Consider the following 20,503-nt stretch of genomic DNA (forward strand, 5'->3'; position numbering starts at 1 on the left):
TTTAAGGTTTTTTGCTCAATGGCAAGTCCTTTTTACAAATAAAATATATTATTATTATTATTATTATTTGCCAACTGACTGATTATTCTGGCCCTTTAACAACAAATACGTTTATTTCCCGTGATCCGTGCAACTTTTCCACGCAATTTATTGACTAACACTCGTGAGAAAACGCTTATTTTTTTTTTGTTTCAGAGGTAGTGAAGTGTGAAGTGAATTATATTTATATAGCACTTTTGTCTTTAGAAAAATATTGAAATTGATTTTGTTACCAGTATCAAAATATTGGTATCGGGACAACCCTAGTCCAGGGTGTACCCCAGCTTCTGCCTGAATGAAGCTGGGATAGGCTCCAGCACCCCCGTAACCCTGAAAGGGACAAGCGGTAGAAAATAGATGCATGGATGTTGACAATGTATTTTTCTAGAAGTTGTTATCTTTTTTGGGATCAATTCTGCTCCGCCGCTCCCAGTCTGTGGAACGCTCTCCCTGACCACCTGAGGGTGCCACAGACTGTGAATGCTTTTAAAAAAGGCTTAAAAACCTTTCTTTTTTAAAAAAAACTTTTTTTTAGATACATGCGTCCTAGTTATAGTTTTTATTTCTATTCATTTTTATTATCTTTGTATTTATTTTTTAATACACTGTAGCACTTTAAGGTTTTTTGCTCAATGGCAAGTCCTTTTTACAAATAAAATATATTATTATTATTATTATTATTTGCCAACTGACTGATTATTCTGGCCCTTTAACAACAAATACGTTGATTTCCCGTGATCCGTGCAACTTTTCCACGCAATTTATTGACTAACACTCGTGAGAAAACGCTTTTTTTTGTTTGTTTCAGAGGTAGTGAAGTGTGAAGTGAATTATATTTATATAGCACTTTTGTCTTTAGAAAAGTATCGAAATAAATTTTGGTACCAGTATCAAAATATTGGTATCGGGACAACCCTAGTCCAGGGTGTACCCCAGCTTCTGCCTGAATGAAGCTGGGATAGGCTCCAGCACCCCCGTAACCCCGAAAGGGACAAGCGGTAGAAAATAAATGCATGGATGTTCACAATGTATTTTTCTAGCAGTTGTTATCTTTTTTGGGATCAATTCTGCTCCGCCGCTCCCAGTCTGTGGAACGCTCTCCCTGACCACCTGAGGGTGCCACAGACTGTGAACGCTTTCAAAAAAGGCTTAAATACCTTTCTTTAAAAAAAAAAACTTTTTTTTAGACACATGCGTCCTAGTTATAGTTTTTATCTCTATTCATTTTTATTATCTTTGTATTTATTTTTTAATACACTGTAGCACTTTAAGGTTTTTTGCTCAATGGCAAGTCCTTTTTACAAATAAAATATATTATTATTATTATTATTATTATTATTTGCCAACTGACTGATTATTCTGGCCCTTTAACAACAAATACGTTGATTTCCCGTGACCCGTGCAACTTTTCCACGCAATTTATTGACTAACACTCGTGAGAAAACGCTTTTTTTGTTTTTGTTTCAGAGGTAGTGAAGTGTGAAGTGAATTATATTTATATAGCGCTTTTGTCTTTAGAAAAATATTGAAATTGATTTTGTTACCAGTATCAAAATATTGGTATCGGGACAACCCTAGTCCAGGGTGTACCCCAGCTTCTGCCTGAATGAAGCTGGGATAGGCTCCAGCACCCCCATAACCCCGAAAGGGACAAGCGGTAGAAAATAGATGCATGGACGTTCACAATGTATTTTTCTAGCAGTTGTTATCTTTTTTGGGATCAATTCTGCTCCGCCGCTGCCAGTCTGTGGAACGCTCTCCCTGACCACCTGAGGGTGCCACAGACTGTGAACGCTTTCAAAAAAGGCTTAAATACCTTTCTTTAAAAAAAAAACTTTTTTTTAGACACATGCGTCCTAGTTATAGTTTTTAATTCTATTCATTTTTATTATCTTTGTATTTATTTTTTAATACACTGTAGCACTTTAAGGTTTTTTGCTCAATGGCAAGTCCTTTTTACAAATAAAATATATTATTATTATTATTATTATTTGCCAACTGACTGATTATTCTGGCCCTTTAACAACAAATACGTTGATTTCCCGTGACCCGTGCAACTTTTCCACGCAATTTATTGACTAACACTCGTGAGAAAACGCTTATTTTTTTGTTTGTTTCAGAGGTAGTGAAGTGTGAAGTGAATTATATTTATATAGCACTTTTGTCTTTAGAAAAGTATCAAAATTGATTTTGGTACCAGTATCAAAATATTGGTATCCGGACAACCCTAGTCCAGGGTGTACCCCAGCTTCTGCCTGAATGAAGCTGGGATAGGCTCCAGCACCCCCGTAACCCCGAAAGGGACAAGCGGTAGAAAATAGATGCATGGATGTTCACAATGTATTTTTCTAGCAGTTGTTATCTTTTTCGGGATCAATTCTGCTCCGCCGCTCCCAGGCTGTGGAACGCTCTCCCTGACCACCTGAGGGTGCCACAGACTGTGAATGCTTTTAAAAAAGGCTTAAAAACCTTTCTTTTAAAAAAAACCCTTATTTTTAGATACATGCATCCTAGTTATAGTTTTTAAATCTATTCATTTTTATTATCTTTTTATTTATTTTTTAATACACTGTAGCACTTTAAGGTTTTTTGCTCAATGGCAAGTCCTTTTTACAAATAAAACATATTGTTATTATTATTATTATTTGTCAACTGACTGATTATTCTGGCCCTTTAACAACAAATACGTTTATTTCCTGTGATCCGTGCAACTTTTCCACGCAATTTATTGACTAACACTCGTGAGAAAACGCTTATTTTTGTTTGTTTCAGAGGTAGTGAAGTGTGAAGTGAATTATATTTATATAGCGCTTTTGTCTTTAGAAAAGTATCGAAATACATTTTGGTACCAGTATCAAAATATTGGTATCGGGACAACCCTAGTCTGCCTGAATGATGCTGGGATAGGCTCCAGCACCCCCGTAACCCCGAAAGGGACAAGCGGTAGAAAATAGATGCATGGACGTTCACAATGTATTTTTCTAGCAGTTGTTATCTTTTTTGGGATCAATTCTGCTCCGCCGCTGCCAGTCTGTGGAACGCTCTCCCTGACCACCTGAGGGTGCCACAGACTGTGAACGCTTTCAAAAAAGGCTTAAAAATTATATTTATATAGCGCTTTTCTCTAGTGACTCAAAGCGCTTTTACTTAGGTAAAAAATGGAAGGCACCAGTGTATTATCTGGACACAAACACACAAGTATAACAAGATATTTGCCGGTGTTAAACAGCCGTGAATGACTTAGGGAGTGAAATTTGGGAAGAAAATGCCGACGCGGCGCGGCGACTTTGCGTCAATGACAGCGCGACGAGCACGGACATTAATCAAATCACGCTCGGCTGACAGAAAAAAAAGGCTAAGCGATCGTCTTTGTGCCACTCAGCCCTCCGCCATTAATCTTTCATTAAGAAATAAATAAATAACTTAGCGGTAATGGCAGCCTTTTTTTAATTAATTGGACAGCGAGGAAGCTTGCGGACGCAGCAACGGCGGCGCGAACGGCGCTTATACGGGCCGTTAAAAGGCAGTTATAGCAATGGTGCTTCTTATGGAGGGGCTTGTAAACGCTTTGAGAACAATGAGGCACGACGGGGAAGAGGGACAAACGAGCGTAATGGCTGACATGGAGGAGTCGCCTCGTCCGCGGAGGAGGACTGGAGGAGGACTGGAGGAAAACTGGAGGAGGACTGGATGGTGCGCGCTTTGCACGTAATATGAGAGTGTTTAATTGGTGCGAGGATACTTGCAGCAATGCAGAATGAAGTGCAACTAATTCAATTATTGCTTTGTTTTTTTCACTCCCGCGCTGACTTCCAGGTGGATGCACCTGTGATTTGGTACGTGTGCAATTTGCTAGAACAAAAACAAACTCCATCATGATTATTTGGATCCAACTTACCAGCAGTTTAGCGTCTAGACCGGGGTCGGCATCACAAAATGTTGAAAGAGCCATAATGGAACAACAATACAAAACATGGCAATCGTTATATAAGTGTTATAATGATGTAAGTGTCTATATTAGCTATATTAGCCTACTATCAAAATGACTTTAAAAGTGTTATGTAAGTGTTATAATGAAGGCAACACATGGTGTAAGTGTCTATATTAGCCTACTATCAAAATGACTTTCAAAGTGTTATGTAAGTGTTATAATGAAGGCAACACATGGTGTAAGTGTCTATATTAGCTATATTAGCCTACTATCAAAATTACTTTAAAAGTCTTATATAAGTGTTATAATGAAGACAACCCATGTTGTAAGTGTATATATTAGCCTACTATCAAAATGGCTTTAAAAGTCTTATATAAGTGTTATAATGAAGACAACCCATGTTGTAAGTGTCTATATTAGCCTACTATCAAAATGGCTTTAAAAGTCTTATATAAGTGTTATAATGAAGGCAACACATGATGTAAGTGTCTATATTAGCCTACTATCAAAATGACTTTAAAAGTCTTATATAAGTGTTATAATGAAGGCAACACATGATGTAAGTGTCTATATTAGCTATATTAGCCTACTATCAAAATGACTTTAAAAGTGTTATGTAAGTGTTATAATGAAGGCAACACATGGTGTAAGTGTCTATATTAGCTATATTAGCCTACTATCAAAATTACTTTAAAAGTCTTATATAAGTGTTATAATGAAGACAACCCATGTTGTAAGTGTATATATTAGCCTACTATCAAAATGGCTTTAAAAGTCTTATATAAGTGTTATAATGAAGACAACCCATGTTGTAAGTGTCTATATTAGCCTACTATCAAAATGGCTTTAAAAGTCTTATATAAGTGTTATAATGAAGGCAACACATGATGTAAGTGTCTATATTAGCCTACTATCAAAATGACTTTAAAAGTCTTATATAAGTGTTATAATGAAGGCAACACATGATGTAAGTGTCTATATTAGCTATATTAGCCTACTATCAAAATGACTTTAAAAGTGTTATGTAAGTGTTATAATGAAGGCAACACTTGATGTAAGTGTCTATATTAGCCTACTATCAAAATGACTTTAAAAGTGTTATGTAAGTGTTGTAATGAAGACAACACATGATGTAAGTGTCTATATTAGCTATATTAGCCTACTATCAAAATGACTGCAAAAGTCTTATATAAGTGTTATAATGAAGGCAACACATGATGTAAGTGTCTATATTAGCCTACTATCAAAATGACTTTAAAAGTCTTATATAAGTGTTATAATGAAGGCAACACATGATGTAAGTGTCTATATTAGCTATATTAGCCTACTATCAAAATGACTGTAAAAGTCTTATATAAGTGTTATAATGAAGACAACCCATGTTGTAAGTGTCTATATTAGCCTACTATCAAAATGGCTTTAAAAGTCTTATATAAGTGTTATAATGAAGGCAACACATGACGTAAATGTCTATATTAGTTATATTAGCCTACTATCAAAATGACTTTAAAAGTCTTATATAAGTGTTATAATGAAGGCAACACATGATGTAAGTGTCTATATTAGCCTACTATCAAAATGACTTTAAAAGTCTTATATAAGTGTTATAATGAAGACAACACATGATGTAAGTGTCTATATTAGCTATATTAGCCTACTATCAAAATGACTTTAAAAGTGTTATGTAAGTGTTATAAGGAAGGCAACACATGATGTAAGTGTCTATATTAGTCTAATATCAAAATGACTAAAAGTTTGATATAAAAAGTGGGATTTCTAACAAATACGGATGTTTTTGTCATGTAATTAAAAAAATATATATTTCATTTCCCTCATCTTTTTCCATTTTCACACATTTCTGAAAAGCCTCCAGTGCGGCACTAAAGAGGCTCTAAGCCGCAGGTTGCCAGACCTAAACCGTTTAAAAGTGGATTGAGGTAAGGTCCCCGAGTTACAAGGCCAGTTTGTCCGCTCTCCTTATAAAGTATCTCATCTCATCTCATCTGCTTCAGTGGCAAAAACCTGACACAGTCTTTTTCTGCAATTACTGGGAGGCTATTAGGGGCTCCCTGGAGCAGAAATGTGGCCAATCAGGACCCTCCCATCAAGGGGCTGCCCTCGCGCTGCCTGGAGCGCCATTTCTCATCAGTCCTCTCATTACGTGAGGAGTCTTGGTGCCACACATGCTGGAGAAGATAGACCAGGACTCTGCTTCAAGTTTAGTACCAGGTCTTGACTGGACGTTGGTAGACTGTCCTGTCTACAGAAGAGTATTGTAAGAATATGATATTATTCTATGAAGCCTTATTGACATGACATCATAGTGCAGATTGGTGACTTTTTCCAAGGAAAAAAAGTCTTTTTTGTGCTAATAATGCGTCCTATTTGGCCAACAAAAAAAAAACAGGAGTGACACCTCTCACATTGAATATACAATTTTGTCCACACCTGTCTCCATCTAAACACAGCAGTGCGCTCAAAGGAGAGTAAATGAGGTTAAACCAAGCGCTTGGCTCCGTTTACTCCGACGGGAAATCTCCGGAACAAAGTCCGTGTAGTTAGTCCGCCATGATTATCACGCCAAACACCGCTAGTGCGCATGACTTCCTGTTGCCTGAAATGCATTACTAAATGACAGTTTTTCGGTAATTAAAAAATTAGACGGTGTTACTAACCGTCTGGGATTTTATCGCAAATGATCATTCTACCGTTTATTGTTACATCCCTCGTCCATTACCAAGTAAAACGTCAAGGGCGGTCACGGCGTGTTGATGTCTGTCTATCCATTCACATACACAATGTTAACGAATGGTTTTTGAAGACATGAAAAAAACACAACTAATGTAAAAAAACAAAAACATGGTGTTTACTTCTTGATATCAAAATAAAACACAAAGCAGTTTGGCTAATGAAGATAATTGACACGCTTTGTTCTTCTCCAACACCTCCTTGTGGTTTTGTTGGTTTGGCCAACAAAAAAAAACAGGAGTGACACCTCTCACATTGAATATACAATTTTGTCCACACCTGTCTCCATCTAAACACAGCAGTGCGCTCAAACGAGAGTAAATGAGGTTAAACCAAACGATTGGCTCCGTTACTCCGAGGGGAAATCTCCGGAGCAAAGTCCGTGTAGTTAGTCCGCCATGATTATCACGCCAAACACCGCTAGTGCGCATGACTTCCTGTTGCCTGAAATGCATTACTAAATGACAGTTTTTCGGTAATTAAAAAATTAGACGGTGTTACTAACCGTCTGGAATTTTATCGCAAATTATCATTCTACCGTTTATTGTTACATCCATCGTCCATTACCAAGTAAAACGTCAAGGGCGGTCACGGCGTGTTGATGTCTGTCTATCCATTCACATACACAATGTTAACGAATGGTTTTTGAAGACATGAAAAAAACACAACTAATGTAAAAAAAACAAAACATGGTGTTTACTTCTTGATGTCAAAATGAAACACAAAGCAGTTTGGCTAATGAAGATAATTGATACGCTTTGTTCTTCTCCAACACCTCCTTGAGGTTTTGTTGGTTTGGCCAACAAAAAAAAAACAGGAGTGACACCTCTCACATTGAATATACAATTTTGTCCACACCTGTCTCCATCTAAACACAGCAGTGCGCTCAAAGGAGAGTAAATGAGGTTAAACCGAACGATTGGCTCCGTTACTCCGAGGGGAAATCTCCGGAGCAAAGTCCGTGTAGTTAGTCCGCCATGATTATCACGTCAAACACCGCTAGTGCGCATGACTTCCTGTTGCCTGAAATGCATTACTAAATAACAGTTTTTCGGTAATTAAAAAATTAGACGGTGTTACTAACCGTCTGGATTTTTATCGGAAATGATCATTCTACCGTTTATTGTTACATCCCTCGTCCATTACCAAGTAAAACGTCAAGGGCGGTCACGGCGTGTTGATGTCTGTCTATCCATTCACATACACAATGTTAACGAATGGTTTTTGAAGACATGAAAAAAACACAACTAATGTAAAAAAAACAACAACATGGTGTTTACTTCTTGATATCAAAATAAAACACAAAGCAGTTTGGCTAATGAAGATAATTGACACGCTTTGTTCTTCTCCAACACCTCCTTGTGGTTTTGTTGGTTTGGCCAAGAAAAAAAAAACAGGAGTGACACCTCTCACATTGAATATACAATTTTGTCCACACCTGTCTCCATCTAAACACAGCAGTGCGCTCAAACGAGAGTAAATGAGGTTAAACCAAGCGCTTGGCTCCGTTTACTCCGAGGGGAAATCTCCGGAACAAAGTCTGTGTAGTTAGTCCGCCATGATTATCACGCCAAACACCGCTAGTGCGCATAACTTCCTGTTGCCTGAAATGCATTACTAAATAACAGTTTTTCGGTAATTAAAAAATTAGACGGTGTTACTAACCGTCTGGAATTTTATCGGAAATTATCATTCTACTGTTTATTGTTACATCCCTCGTCCATTACCAAGTAAAACGTCAAGGGCGGTCACGGCGTGTTGATGTCTGTCTATCCATTCACATACACAATGTTAACGAATGGTTTTTGAAGACATTCAAAAAACACAACTAATGTAAAAAAAAAAAAAACATGGTGTTTACTTCTTGATATCAAAATAAAACACAAAGCAGTTTGGCTAATGAAGATAATTGACACACTTTGTTCTTCTCCAACACCTCCTTGTGGTTTTGTTGGTTTGGCCAACAACAAAAAAACAGGAGTGACACCTCTCACATTGAATATACAATTTTGTCCACACCTGTCTCCATCTAAACACAGCAGTGCGCTCAAACGAGAGTAAATGAGGTTAAACCAAGCGCTTGGCTCCGTTTACTCCGAGGGGAAATCTCCGGAGCAAAGTCCGTGTAGTTAGTCCGCCATGATTATCACGCCAAACACCGCTAGTGCGCATGACTTCCTGTTTCCTGAAATGCATTACTAAATAACAGTTTTTCGGTAATTAAAAAAATAGACGGTGTTACTAACCGTCTGGAATTTTATCGGAAATTATCATTCTATTGTTACATCCCTCGTCCATTGCCAAGTAAAACGTCAAGGGCGGTCATGGCGTGTTGATGTCTGTCTATCCATTCACATACACAGTGTTAACGAATAGTTTTTGAAGACATGAAAAAAACACAACTAATGTAAAAAAAACAAAAACATGGTGTTTACTTCTTGATATCAAAATAAAACACAAAGCAGTTTGGCTAATGAAGATAATTGACACGCTTTGTTCTTCTCCAACACCTCCTTGTGGTTTTTTTGGTTTGGCCAACAACAAAAAAACAGGAGTGACACCTCTCACATTGAATATACAATTTTGTCCACACCTGTCTCCATCTAAACACAGCAGTGTGCTCAAACGAGAGTAAATGAGGTTAAACCAAGCGCTTGGCTCCGTTTACTCCGACGGGAAATCTCCGGAGCAAAGTCCGTGTAGTTAGTCCGCCATGATTATCACGTCAAACACCGCTAGTGCGCATGACTTCCTGTTGCCTGAAATGCATTACTAAATAACAGTTTTTCGGTAATTAAAAAATTAGACGGTGTTACTAACCGTCTGGAATTTTATCGGAAATTATCATTCTACCGTTTATTGTTACATCCCTCGTCCATTACCAAGTAAAACGTCAAGGGCGGTCACGGCGTGTTGATGTCTGTCTATCCATTCACATACACAACGTTAACGAATGGTTTTTGAAGACATGAAAAAAACACAAATAATGTAAAAAAAAAAAAAACCATGGTGTTTACTTCTTGATATCAAAATAAAACACAAAGCAGTTTGGCTAATGAAGATAATTGACACGCTTTGTTCTTCTCCAACAACTCCTTGAGGTTTTGTTGGTTTGGCCAACAAAAAAAAAACAGGAGTGACACCTCTCACATTGAATATACAATTTTGTCCACACCTGTCTCCATCTAAACACAGCAGTGCGCTCAAAGGAGAGTAAATGAGGTTAAACCAAGCGCTTGGCTCCGTTTACTCCGAGGGGAAATCTCCGGAACAAAGTCTGTGTAGTTAGTCCGCCATGATTATCACGCCAAACACCGCTAGTGCGCATGACTTCCTGTTGCCTGAAATGCATTACTAAATGACAGTTTTTCGGTAATTAAAAAATTAGACGGTGTTACTAACCGTCTGGAATTTTATCGGAAATTATCATTCTACTGTTTATTGTTACATCCCTCGTCCATTACCAAGTAAAACGTCAAGGGCGGTCACAGCGTGTTGATGTCTGTCTATCCATTCACATACACAATGTTAACGAATGGTTTTTGAAGACATTCAAAAAACACAACTAATGTAAAAAAAACAAAAACATGGTGTTTACTTCTTGATATCAAAATAAAACACAAAGCAGTTTGGCTAATGAAGATAATTGACACGCTTTGTTCTTCTCCAACACCTCCTTGTGGTTTTGTTGGTTTGGCCAACAAAAAAAAACAGGAGTGACACCTCTCACATTGAATATACAATTTTGTCCACACCTGTCTCCATCTAAACACAGCAGTGCGCTCAAAGGAGAGTAAATGAGGTTAAACCAAGCGCTTGGCTCCGTTACTCCGAGGGGAAATCTCCGGAGCAAAGTCCGTGTAGTTAGTCCGCCATGATTATCACGTCAAACACCGCTAGTGCGCATGACTTCCTGTTGCCTGAAATGCATTACTAAATAACAGTTTTTCGGTAATTAAAAAATTAGACGGTGTTACTAACCATCTGGAATTTTATCGGAAATGATCATTCTACCGTTTATTGTTACATCCCTCGTCCATTACCAAGTAAAACGTCAAAGGCGGTCACGGCGTGTTGATGTCTGTCTATCCATTCACATACACAATGTTAACGAATGGTTTTTGAAGACAGGAAAAAAAACACAACTAATGTAAAAAAAACAAAAACATGGTGTTTACTTCTTGATATCAAAATAAAACACAAAGCAGATTGGCTAATGAAGATAATTGACACGCTTTGTTCTTCTCCAACACCTCCTTGTGGTTTTGTTGGTTTGGCCAAGAAAAAAAAAACAGGAGTGACACCTCTCACATTGAATATACAATTTTGTCCACACCTGTCTCCATCTAAACACAGCAGTGCGCTCAAACGAGAGTAAATGAGGTTAAACCAAGCGCTTGGCTCCGTTTACTCCGAGGGGAAATCTCCGGAACAAAGTCCGTGTAGTTAGTCCGCCATGATTATCACGTCAAACACCGCTAGTGCGCATGACTTCCTGTTGCCTGAAATGCATTACTAAATGACAGTTTTTCGGTAATTAAAAAATTAGACGGTGTTACTAACCGTCTGGAATTTTATCGGAAATTGTCATTCTACCATTTATTGTTACATCCCTCGTCCATTACCAAGTAAAACGTCAAGGGCGGTCACGGCGTGTTCTTGCTGTCGATGTTGGTCAATTTATTTAGGGCATTACGGCAAGTCACAAGGGCGGTGGCAGCTTTTGCCGCCGCTGCCGTGGTTAAATTCAAGCCCTGCATACCCATTTCACCAAATGTACTGACTGGTCTCTACATTCACATAAAAACCGTATGGACACACACAGTCCATATAGCAAACATTTACCTGTCCTTTCACAAAATGTCTGTCCATTCACCGAGCACATAACGCCCATATAAGGGTTTGAACGAGGTGAAGTGGCGTTACTTCGAGACCATCAATCACACGACGACTGCGTCCGTCACTTCGAGCACATCCACCTCATCCGTCACATGTTCTCTGCTGTCAGCCCGCCTTTTTGAGAAGACAAACACCACAACAATTCTTTACCCGCACGGTCAATCTATCAGGACCTGCTGGCGAGTGTCAGACCAAGACAAGCACGCCCGCCTGTGCGACGACGGGCCGGTCAGCGGGAGGCATGGCTGCCTCGCTACCCCCGACCCTGCTGCTACACCACAAGTTACTCGACATTAAATGTAGCTAAGCTACAAGTTACTCGCCATTAAATGTAGCTAACCTAAATGTTACTCTCCATTAAATGTAGCTAAGTTACAGGTTACTCTCCATTAAATGTAGCTAAGCTACAAGTTACTCGACATTAAATGTAGCTAAGCTACAAGTTACTCGACATTAAATGTAGCTAAGTTACAAGTTACTCGACATTAAATGTAGCTAAGTTACAAGTTACTCGCCATTAAATGTAGCTAAGTTACAAGTTACTCTCCAATAAATGTAGCTAACCTAAAAGTTACTCTCCATCAAATGTAGCTAAACTACAGGTTACTCGACATTAAATATAGCTAAGCTACAAGTTACTCGCCATTAAATGTAGCTAAGTTACAAGTTACTCTCCAATAAATGTAGCTAACCTAAAAGTTACTCTCCATTAAATGTAGCTAAGTTACAAGTTACTCACCATTAAATTTAGCTAAGCTACAAGTTACTCTCCATTAAATGTAGCTAAGCTACAGGTTACTCTCCATTAAATGTAGCTAAGTTACAAGTTACTCTCCATTAAATGTAGCTAAGCTACAAGTTACTCACCATTAAATGTAGCTAAGTTACAAGTTACTCTCCATTAAATGTAGTTAAGCTACAAGTTACTCTCCATTAAATGTAGCTAAGTTACAAGTTACTCTCCATTAAATGTAGCTAAGTTACAAGTTACTCTCAATTAAATGTAGCTAAGCTACAAGTTACTCTCCATTAAATTTAGTTAAGCTACAAGTTACTCTCCATTAAATGTAACTAAGCTACAAGTTACTCTCCATTAAATGTAGCTAAGCTACAAGTTACTCTCCATTAAATGTAGCTAAGCTACAAGTTACTCTCCATTAAATGTAACTAAACTACAAGTTACTCACCATTAAATGTAGCTAAGTTACAAATTACTCTCCATTAAATGTAACTAAGTTACAATTTCTCCATTAAATGTAGCTAAGTTACAAGTTACCCGCCATTAAATGTAGCTAAGCTACAGGTTACTTTCTATCAAATGTAGCTAAGTTACAGGTTACTCTCCAATAAATGTAACTAATCTACAAGTTACTCGCCATTAAATGTAGCTAACCTAAATGTTACTCTCCATTAAATGTAGCTAAGTTACAGGTTACTCTCCATTAAATGTAGCTAAGCTACAAGTTACTCGACATTAAATGTAGCTAAGCTACAAGTTACTCGACATTAAATGTAGCTAAGTTACAAGTTACTCGACATTAAATGTAGCTAAGTTACAAGTTACTCGACATTAAATGTAGCTAAGTTACAAGTTACTCGCCATTAAATGTAGCTAAGTTACAAGTTACTCTCCAATAAATGTAGCTAACCTAAAAGTTACTCTCCATCAAATGTAGCTAAACTACAGGTTACTCGACATTAAATATAGCTAAGCTACAAGTTACTCGCCATTAAATGTAGCTAAGTTACAAGTTACTCTCCAATAAATGTAGCTAACCTAAAAGTTACTCTCCATTAAATGTAGCTAAGTTACAAGTTACTCACCATTAAATTTAGCTAAGCTACAAGTTACTCTCCATTAAATGTAGCTAAGCTACAGGTTACTCTCCATTAAATGTAGCTAAGTTACAAGTTACTCTCCATTAAATGTAGCTAAGCTACAAGTTACTCACCATTAAATGTAGCTAAGTTACAAGTTACTCTCCATTAAATGTAGTTAAGCTACAAGTTACTCTCCATTAAATGTAGCTAAGTTACAAGTTACTCTCCATTAAATGTAGCTAAGTTACAAGTTACTCTCAATTAAATGTAGCTAAGCTACAAGTTACTCTCCATTAAATTTAGTTAAGCTACAAGTTACTCTCCATTAAATGTAACTAAGCTACAAGTTACTCTCCATTAAATGTAGCTAAGCTACAAGTTACTCTCCATTAAATGTAGCTAAGCTACAAGTTACTCTCCATTAAATGTAACTAAACTACAAGTTACTCACCATTAAATGTAGCTAAGTTACAAATTACTCTCCATTAAATGTAACTAAGTTACAATTTCTCCATTAAATGTAGCTAAGTTACAAGTTACCCGCCATTAAATGTAGCTTAGTTACAAGTTACTCGCCATTAAATGTCGCTAAGTTACAAGTTACTCTCCATTAAATGTAGCTAAGTTACAAGTTACTCGCCATTAAATGTAGCTAAGCTACAGGTTACTTTCTATCAAATGTAGCTAAGTTACAGGTTACTCTCCAATAAATGTAACTAATCTACAAGTTACTCTCCATTAAATGTAGTTAAGCTACAAGTTACTCTCCATTAAATGTAGCTAAGTTACAAGTTACTCTCCAATAAATGTAGCTAAGCTAAAAGTTACTCTCCATTAAATGTAGCTAAGCTACAAGTTACTCTCCATTAAATGTAGCTACGTTACAAGTTACTCTCCATTAAATGTAGCTAAGCTAAAAGTTACTCTCCATTAAATGTAGCTAAGCTACAAGTTACTCTCCATTAAATGTAGCTAAGTTACAAGTTACTCTCAATTAAATGTAACTAAGCTACAAGTTACTCTCCATTAAATGAAGCTAAGCTACAAGTTACTCTCCATTAAATGTAGCTAAGCTACAGTTTACTCTCCATTAAATGTAGCTAAGCTACAAGTTACTCTCCATTAAATGTAGCTAAGTTACAAGTTCCCCGCCATTAAATGTCGCTAAGTTACAAGTTACTCTCCGTTAAATGTAGCTAAGTTACAAGTTACTCGCCATTAAATGTAGCTAAGCTACAGGTTACTTTCTATCAAATGTAGCTAAGTTACAGGTTACTCTCCATTAAATGTAACTAATCTACAAGTTACTCTCCATTAAATGTAGCTAAGTTACAAGTTACTCTCCAATAAATGTAGCTATGCTAAAAGTTACTCTCCATTAAATGTATCTACGTTACAAGTTACTCTCCATTAAATGTAGCTAAGCTACAAGTTACTCTCCATTAAATGTAGCTAAGCTACAGTTTACTCTCCATTAAATGTAGCTAAGCTACAGTTTACTCTCCATTAAATGTAGCTAAGCTACAAGTTACTCTCCATTAAATGTAGCTAAGTTACAAGTCACTCTCCAATGTCTGTCCTTTCATATGCCCACAGTATAAGCATTTGTATGTCAATGTAAACACCTGTTTGTCCACTCACACACTGACATAAGCCTTGTCAGCCCGTTAATAAACATGTATAATGCACAAATTTGTCTGTCCATTCAAATAACCACACTGTAAGCATCTGTTCGTACATTCACACAATATAAACACCTGTCGATCCATCCACACACACAGATAATGCACACACATATGCCCTTTCATATGCACACAATATAAGCATTTGCATGTCAATGTAAACACCTGTTTGTCCACTCACACACTGACATAGGCCTTGGCAGCCCATTTATAAACACAGGTGATGCACACATCTGTCCATTCATGTAACCACACTGTAAGCGTCTGTTTGTGCATTCACTTAATGTTAACATCTGCTGGTTCATTCACACACACCTGTCTGTCCTTTCATATACCCACACTGTAAGTGTTTTGTACGTCCACACACTGCCCTGTAAACATGTCTGTCCATTCACACACACACTGTGTCCGTCCACATAAACCGTCTATTCCCACTCGTAATACACACATTTGTCGGTCCATTCACATATGATGTTTACATCTGACTGCGGAGACAAACTCTAAAACCAACTACAAGATGATTTAATGTATAAAAAAAAAAAAAGATTTATTTTTTCCAGTATAATTTACTGTCTGACCTTCAATTCCGTTGAGGAAGTTCCCAGAAATCGAATTATTTCTGGGAACCTAATTTCCATCATTCTTCCTCACCACGATGTCGAGAATTAGAGCAAATGATTCTGTGATTGAGTTACCGTTAACGAGGTGACAAACCCTGCGAGGAGGTCCGAATGACATCAAGTGTCTTCTACTGTCAAGGTCAATGTCAGCTTCATGGGCAGTTTAGTTTGGACCAGAACCAGGAAAAGGGGACTCGTACAAGGGAAAGATGGTATCATGGTGCATAGAAGGTCAGAAGAAGGTCAAGAGAATGAAGGTCATTGTTGACACAGAGAATGGCCTCAGACAGGACATCATTCAGATGAGACTTACAGGAAGGCTTCAGGGGTTGAGGTCTGGGACCATAATAGCGGAATAGACAAGCCTTTTGTCAATAACAAATCTCTAACCAACACAGAAGTGAGGCTATTTTCAGGAAGAAGCGTACAATATCACAACAATCATACGGTTATTGTCAGAACTATCAGAAAACAAAGACTAAAACCAACTACAACCAACGCTAGCAATGGTTATACTGCTGAAAAACATTTTTGTAAAGGAATGTGAAAATGAAGAATGCAACATAGCAACTGGAATAGAAGAATTACAAAACAATGGAGTCTAGTGCTTGGCTACAACCACCAGGGGCACTATTGAGTCAGTCGCAGCGAGAGAAGAACTTGAGCTAAAGTTGCTGAGGAAGAGCAGACTGGAGAGGCAGCTGATGGTGACCTTCTATCGCTTGGCTGTCGAGAGCCTGCTGACGTACAGCATAACAGTGTGGTACGCCAGCTGCACTGAAGCAGACAAACAGGCGACTCAGAGGGTAATAAAGTCTGCACAAAAAAGTAATCGGCTGCCCCCTCCCGTCCCTGAAGGATTTACACAACTCCCGCTGCCTCAACAGAGCAAAAAGCATCACCAAGGACAGCACACACCCTGGCTTCCACCTGTTCCACCTGCTACCATCGGGCAGGCGCTATAGGTGCATCAGAGTCAGAACAAACAGACTCAGAGACAGCTTCGTTCCCAGAACTGTCACCATCTTGAACTCTAACTTATAATAATAACAATTCACCCCTATACAATGTCAGCTTCATGGGCAGTTTAGTTTGGACCAGAACCAGGAAAAGGGGTCTAGTACAAGGGAAAGATGAAGGTCAGAAGAAGGTCAAGAGAATGAAAGTCATTGTTGACACCGAGAATGGTCTCAGACAGGACATCATTCAAATGAGACTTACAGGAAGGCTTCAGGGGTTGAGGTCTGGGACCGTAATAGCTGAATAGACAAGCCTTTGTCAATAACAAATCTCTAACCAACACAGAAGTGAGGCTATTTTCAGGAAGAAGTATGTCATGCCTGCGTACAATATCACAACAATCATACGGTTATTGTCAGTACTATCAGAAAACAAAGACTAAAACCAACTACAACCAACGCTAGCAATGGTTGTACTGCTGAAAAACATTTTTGTAAAGGAATGTGAAAATGAAGAATGCAACATAGCAACTGGAATAGAAGAATTACAAAACAATGGAGTCTAGTGCTTGGCTACAACCACTAGGGGCACTATTGAGTCAGTCGCAGCGAGAGAAGAACTTGAGCTAAAGTTGCTGAGGAAGAGCAGACTGGAGAGGCAGCTGATGGTGACCTTCTATCGCTCGGCCGTCGAGAGCCTGCTGACGTACTGCATAACAGTGTGGTACGCCAGCTGCACTGAAGCAAACAGGCGACTCAGAGGGTCATAAAGTCTGCACAAAAAAATCATCGGCTGCCCCCTCCCCTCCCTGAAGGATTTACACAACTCCCGCTGCCTCAACAGAGCAAAAAGCATCACCAAGGACAGCACACACCCTGGCTTCCACCTGTTCCACCTGCTACCATCGGGCAGGCGCTACAGGTGCATCAGAGCCAGAACAAACAGACTCAGAGACAGCTTCTTTCCCAGAACTGTCACCATCTTGAACTCTAACTTATAATAATAATTCACCCCTATACAATATCCTACCCTAATACCCTACTGTGCAATATTACCCTTCGAGTGCAATACGTCCGACACTGATTGTTATTTATTACTCCGGTACTCTTGTCTTGTTCTGTATATTGTACAGTATTTTGTATTTCTATAGAGTTTTGTATATTGTACAGGATTGCTTATTATTTTTATTGGATAGTAGTCTGTTTATTTCAATTGTTAGGTTTTTCTTTAGTACCTGTTGTGTAATTTAATTTATTTTTAGCCCATATTTGTTCCCACTACCGCACCTTAAGTTGGAGTCCTTAATCTCGTTATATGCAAATATAATGACAATAAAGTCCATTCTATTCTAGGCTATTCTATTCTGATGGCACAACGGGCGGCATTATTCGAAAGCAGGAGCAAAGTACATTCATAAAATAACAAATCTTTAACCGACACATTTGACACAGGAATGAGGCTATTTTTAGGAAGAAGTAGGTCATGCCGGCGTACAATATCACAACAATCATTTGTTTATTGTCAATACTATCAGAAAACAAAGACTAAAACCAACTACAACCAACACTAGCAATGATTATACTGCTGAAAAACATCTTTGTAAAGGAATGTGAAAATGAAGAATGCAACGTAGCAACTGGAATAGTAGAATTAAAAAAAACAATGGAGTCTAGTGCTTGGCTACAACCACCAGGGGCACTATTGAGTCAGTCGCAGCGAGAGAAGAACTTCAAGCTGAGCTAAAGTTGCTGTAGGCACAACGGGCAGGAGCGCAGTACATTCATAAAATAACATTTAACATCAAAAGTATGCCATAACTTCAAAGAAGTTGGGGGTTACTGATGACTTTTTATAGGATCTGACTAAAGTGTGGTGAGAAGACAATGAAATGGTCCAGGTGGATCAATTCGTGTTGAGACCGGAGTCTTTACGTGTGGACAGATGTGATGTTTCAGCGTGATAAATATAATGATGGACCTTAAACCTAAGGCGGGTCTACTGGGAGCCACCTTTAAATTGGCTGCTTAATTGCAGGAATGATAGAAAAGCCAAGGAGCGTGCACTAGACTCTGGAGTCCACTTTGAAGGAGCTCTCAGCGTGATGTGTGCCCGTGACAAGAACTGAAATAAAAGCATCCACTCAGTCGGTTTGTGTTCTGGACCCACCTCGTTGGCGTAGACCCAGTGACTGTCCTTGGACGCCAGGTTGGTTTCCACCGCCTGCGAAGATGAAGCAAAAGGGAACACAGGTTTTAGAAACACAGTGGTCTTCTTGCTAGGTTTTAGTTTTGCAATTCAAGGTGACCTGGACCACAACACAGTGGCCTCAGTAGGGAAACTAAATCCTGTACATGCCCAAGATCCCTGGTCTCAGACATGAACCAAGGCAAGGTGTACCCTCGGGCCAACTATTTAAAAACAGAGCTGTAACCGGGCGAGTGAGTGTGGTGTTAGTACATCAGTCGAGGAAAATGATTAAACTACATAAATAACATACTGTAATTAGACTTTGACTCATGAACAGTGAGCTGTGGAGTCCCCCAAGGCAGTATATTGGGACCTTTACTGTTCCTAATATACATAAACGACTTGTCATCGGCATGCGACTGTGAATTGTTTTTGTTTGCGGATGACTTTGCCCTGCTGGTATCCAACAAGGACAAGTCACAGGTGGAGAAAATCCTCAGTGCTGAGCTCTGTAGAACTTGCACCTGGCTCGCTGACAACAAGCTATCCATACACTTGGGTAAAACGGAATCCATCCTGTTTGGGTGCCACATCAACCTTAAGAAAGTCAATGACTTCACTATAAAAGTGGGTTGACATTGTTATCACCAGGAAAGATGAGGTCACCTACCTAGGTTCCATTCTAGAGGCTAACCTTTCCTGTGATAAAATGGCAACCAAGGTCATCAAAAAGGTTAACCAACGAACGAGATTTCTCTACAGAATCTCCTCTCTGGTCAACGAAAGCACCTTGAGGATTCTGGCGGGAACTCTCGTTCAACCCTTTTTCGATTACGCATGCACCACCTGGTACCCTAGCACCTCCAAAACCCTCAAATCTAAACTCCAAACATCCCAGAACAAGCTATTCAGGTTACTTCTAGACCTCCACCCCAGATCCCACCTCACGCCTGCCCACTTCTCCAAAGTGGGCTGGCTCAAGGTGGAGGACAGAGTTAAACAACTTGCACTGAGCCTAGTCTATAAAATCCACTACACCTCCCTGATACCGAAGTACATGTCAAACTACTTCCTTAACGTAAATGACCGCCATAACCACAACACCAGGGGGAGCTCCACTAACCACGTTAAACCCAGATTCCGATCTAACAAAGGTCTTAACTCATTCTCTTTCTATGCCACATCAATGTGGAATGCGCTCCCAACAGGTATAAAAGAAAGGGCATCTCTATCCTCCTTCAAAACCACAATAAAAGTTCACCTCCAGGCAGTTACAACCCTAAACTAACATCCTCCCCGGATTGCTAATAATCAAATGTAAACAATCAAATGCCGATACTTTTTCTTATGCCTTCTGATCTCTCTCTCTCTCTCTCTCTCTCTCTCTCTCTCTCTCTCTCTCTCTCTCTCTCTCTCTCTCTCTCTCTCTCTCTCTCTCTCTCTATGTCCACTACTTGCTGTCCATATCCTAACCCCCCTCCCCCACCCCCCCTCCACACCCCTGATTGTAAATAATGTAAATAATTCAATGTGATTATCTTGTGTGATGACTGTATTATGATGATAGTATATATCTGATAGTATATATCTGTATCATGAATCAATTTAAGTGGACC

The 20,503-nt window shown here is 38.8% G+C and overlaps 1 protein-coding gene across 1 annotated transcript in view; it reads right to left on the reverse strand.

The window, feature by feature from the left end:
* Window positions 1–20,503, reverse strand: part of LOC133657656 (glutamate receptor ionotropic, delta-1-like) — a 1,080,304-nt gene that overhangs the window by 101,134 nt on the left and 958,667 nt on the right. The window contains exon 5 of the mRNA XM_062059243.1: window positions 18,867–18,920. Coding sequence (XP_061915227.1) covers window positions 18,867–18,920 — 54 coding nt within the window. The remainder of the gene's footprint in view (window positions 1–18,866; window positions 18,921–20,503) is intronic.

Source organism: Entelurus aequoreus, linkage group LG09 (genome assembly GCF_033978785.1).
Source record: "Entelurus aequoreus isolate RoL-2023_Sb linkage group LG09, RoL_Eaeq_v1.1, whole genome shotgun sequence".
Lineage (NCBI taxonomy): Eukaryota > Metazoa > Chordata > Actinopteri > Syngnathiformes > Syngnathidae > Entelurus > Entelurus aequoreus.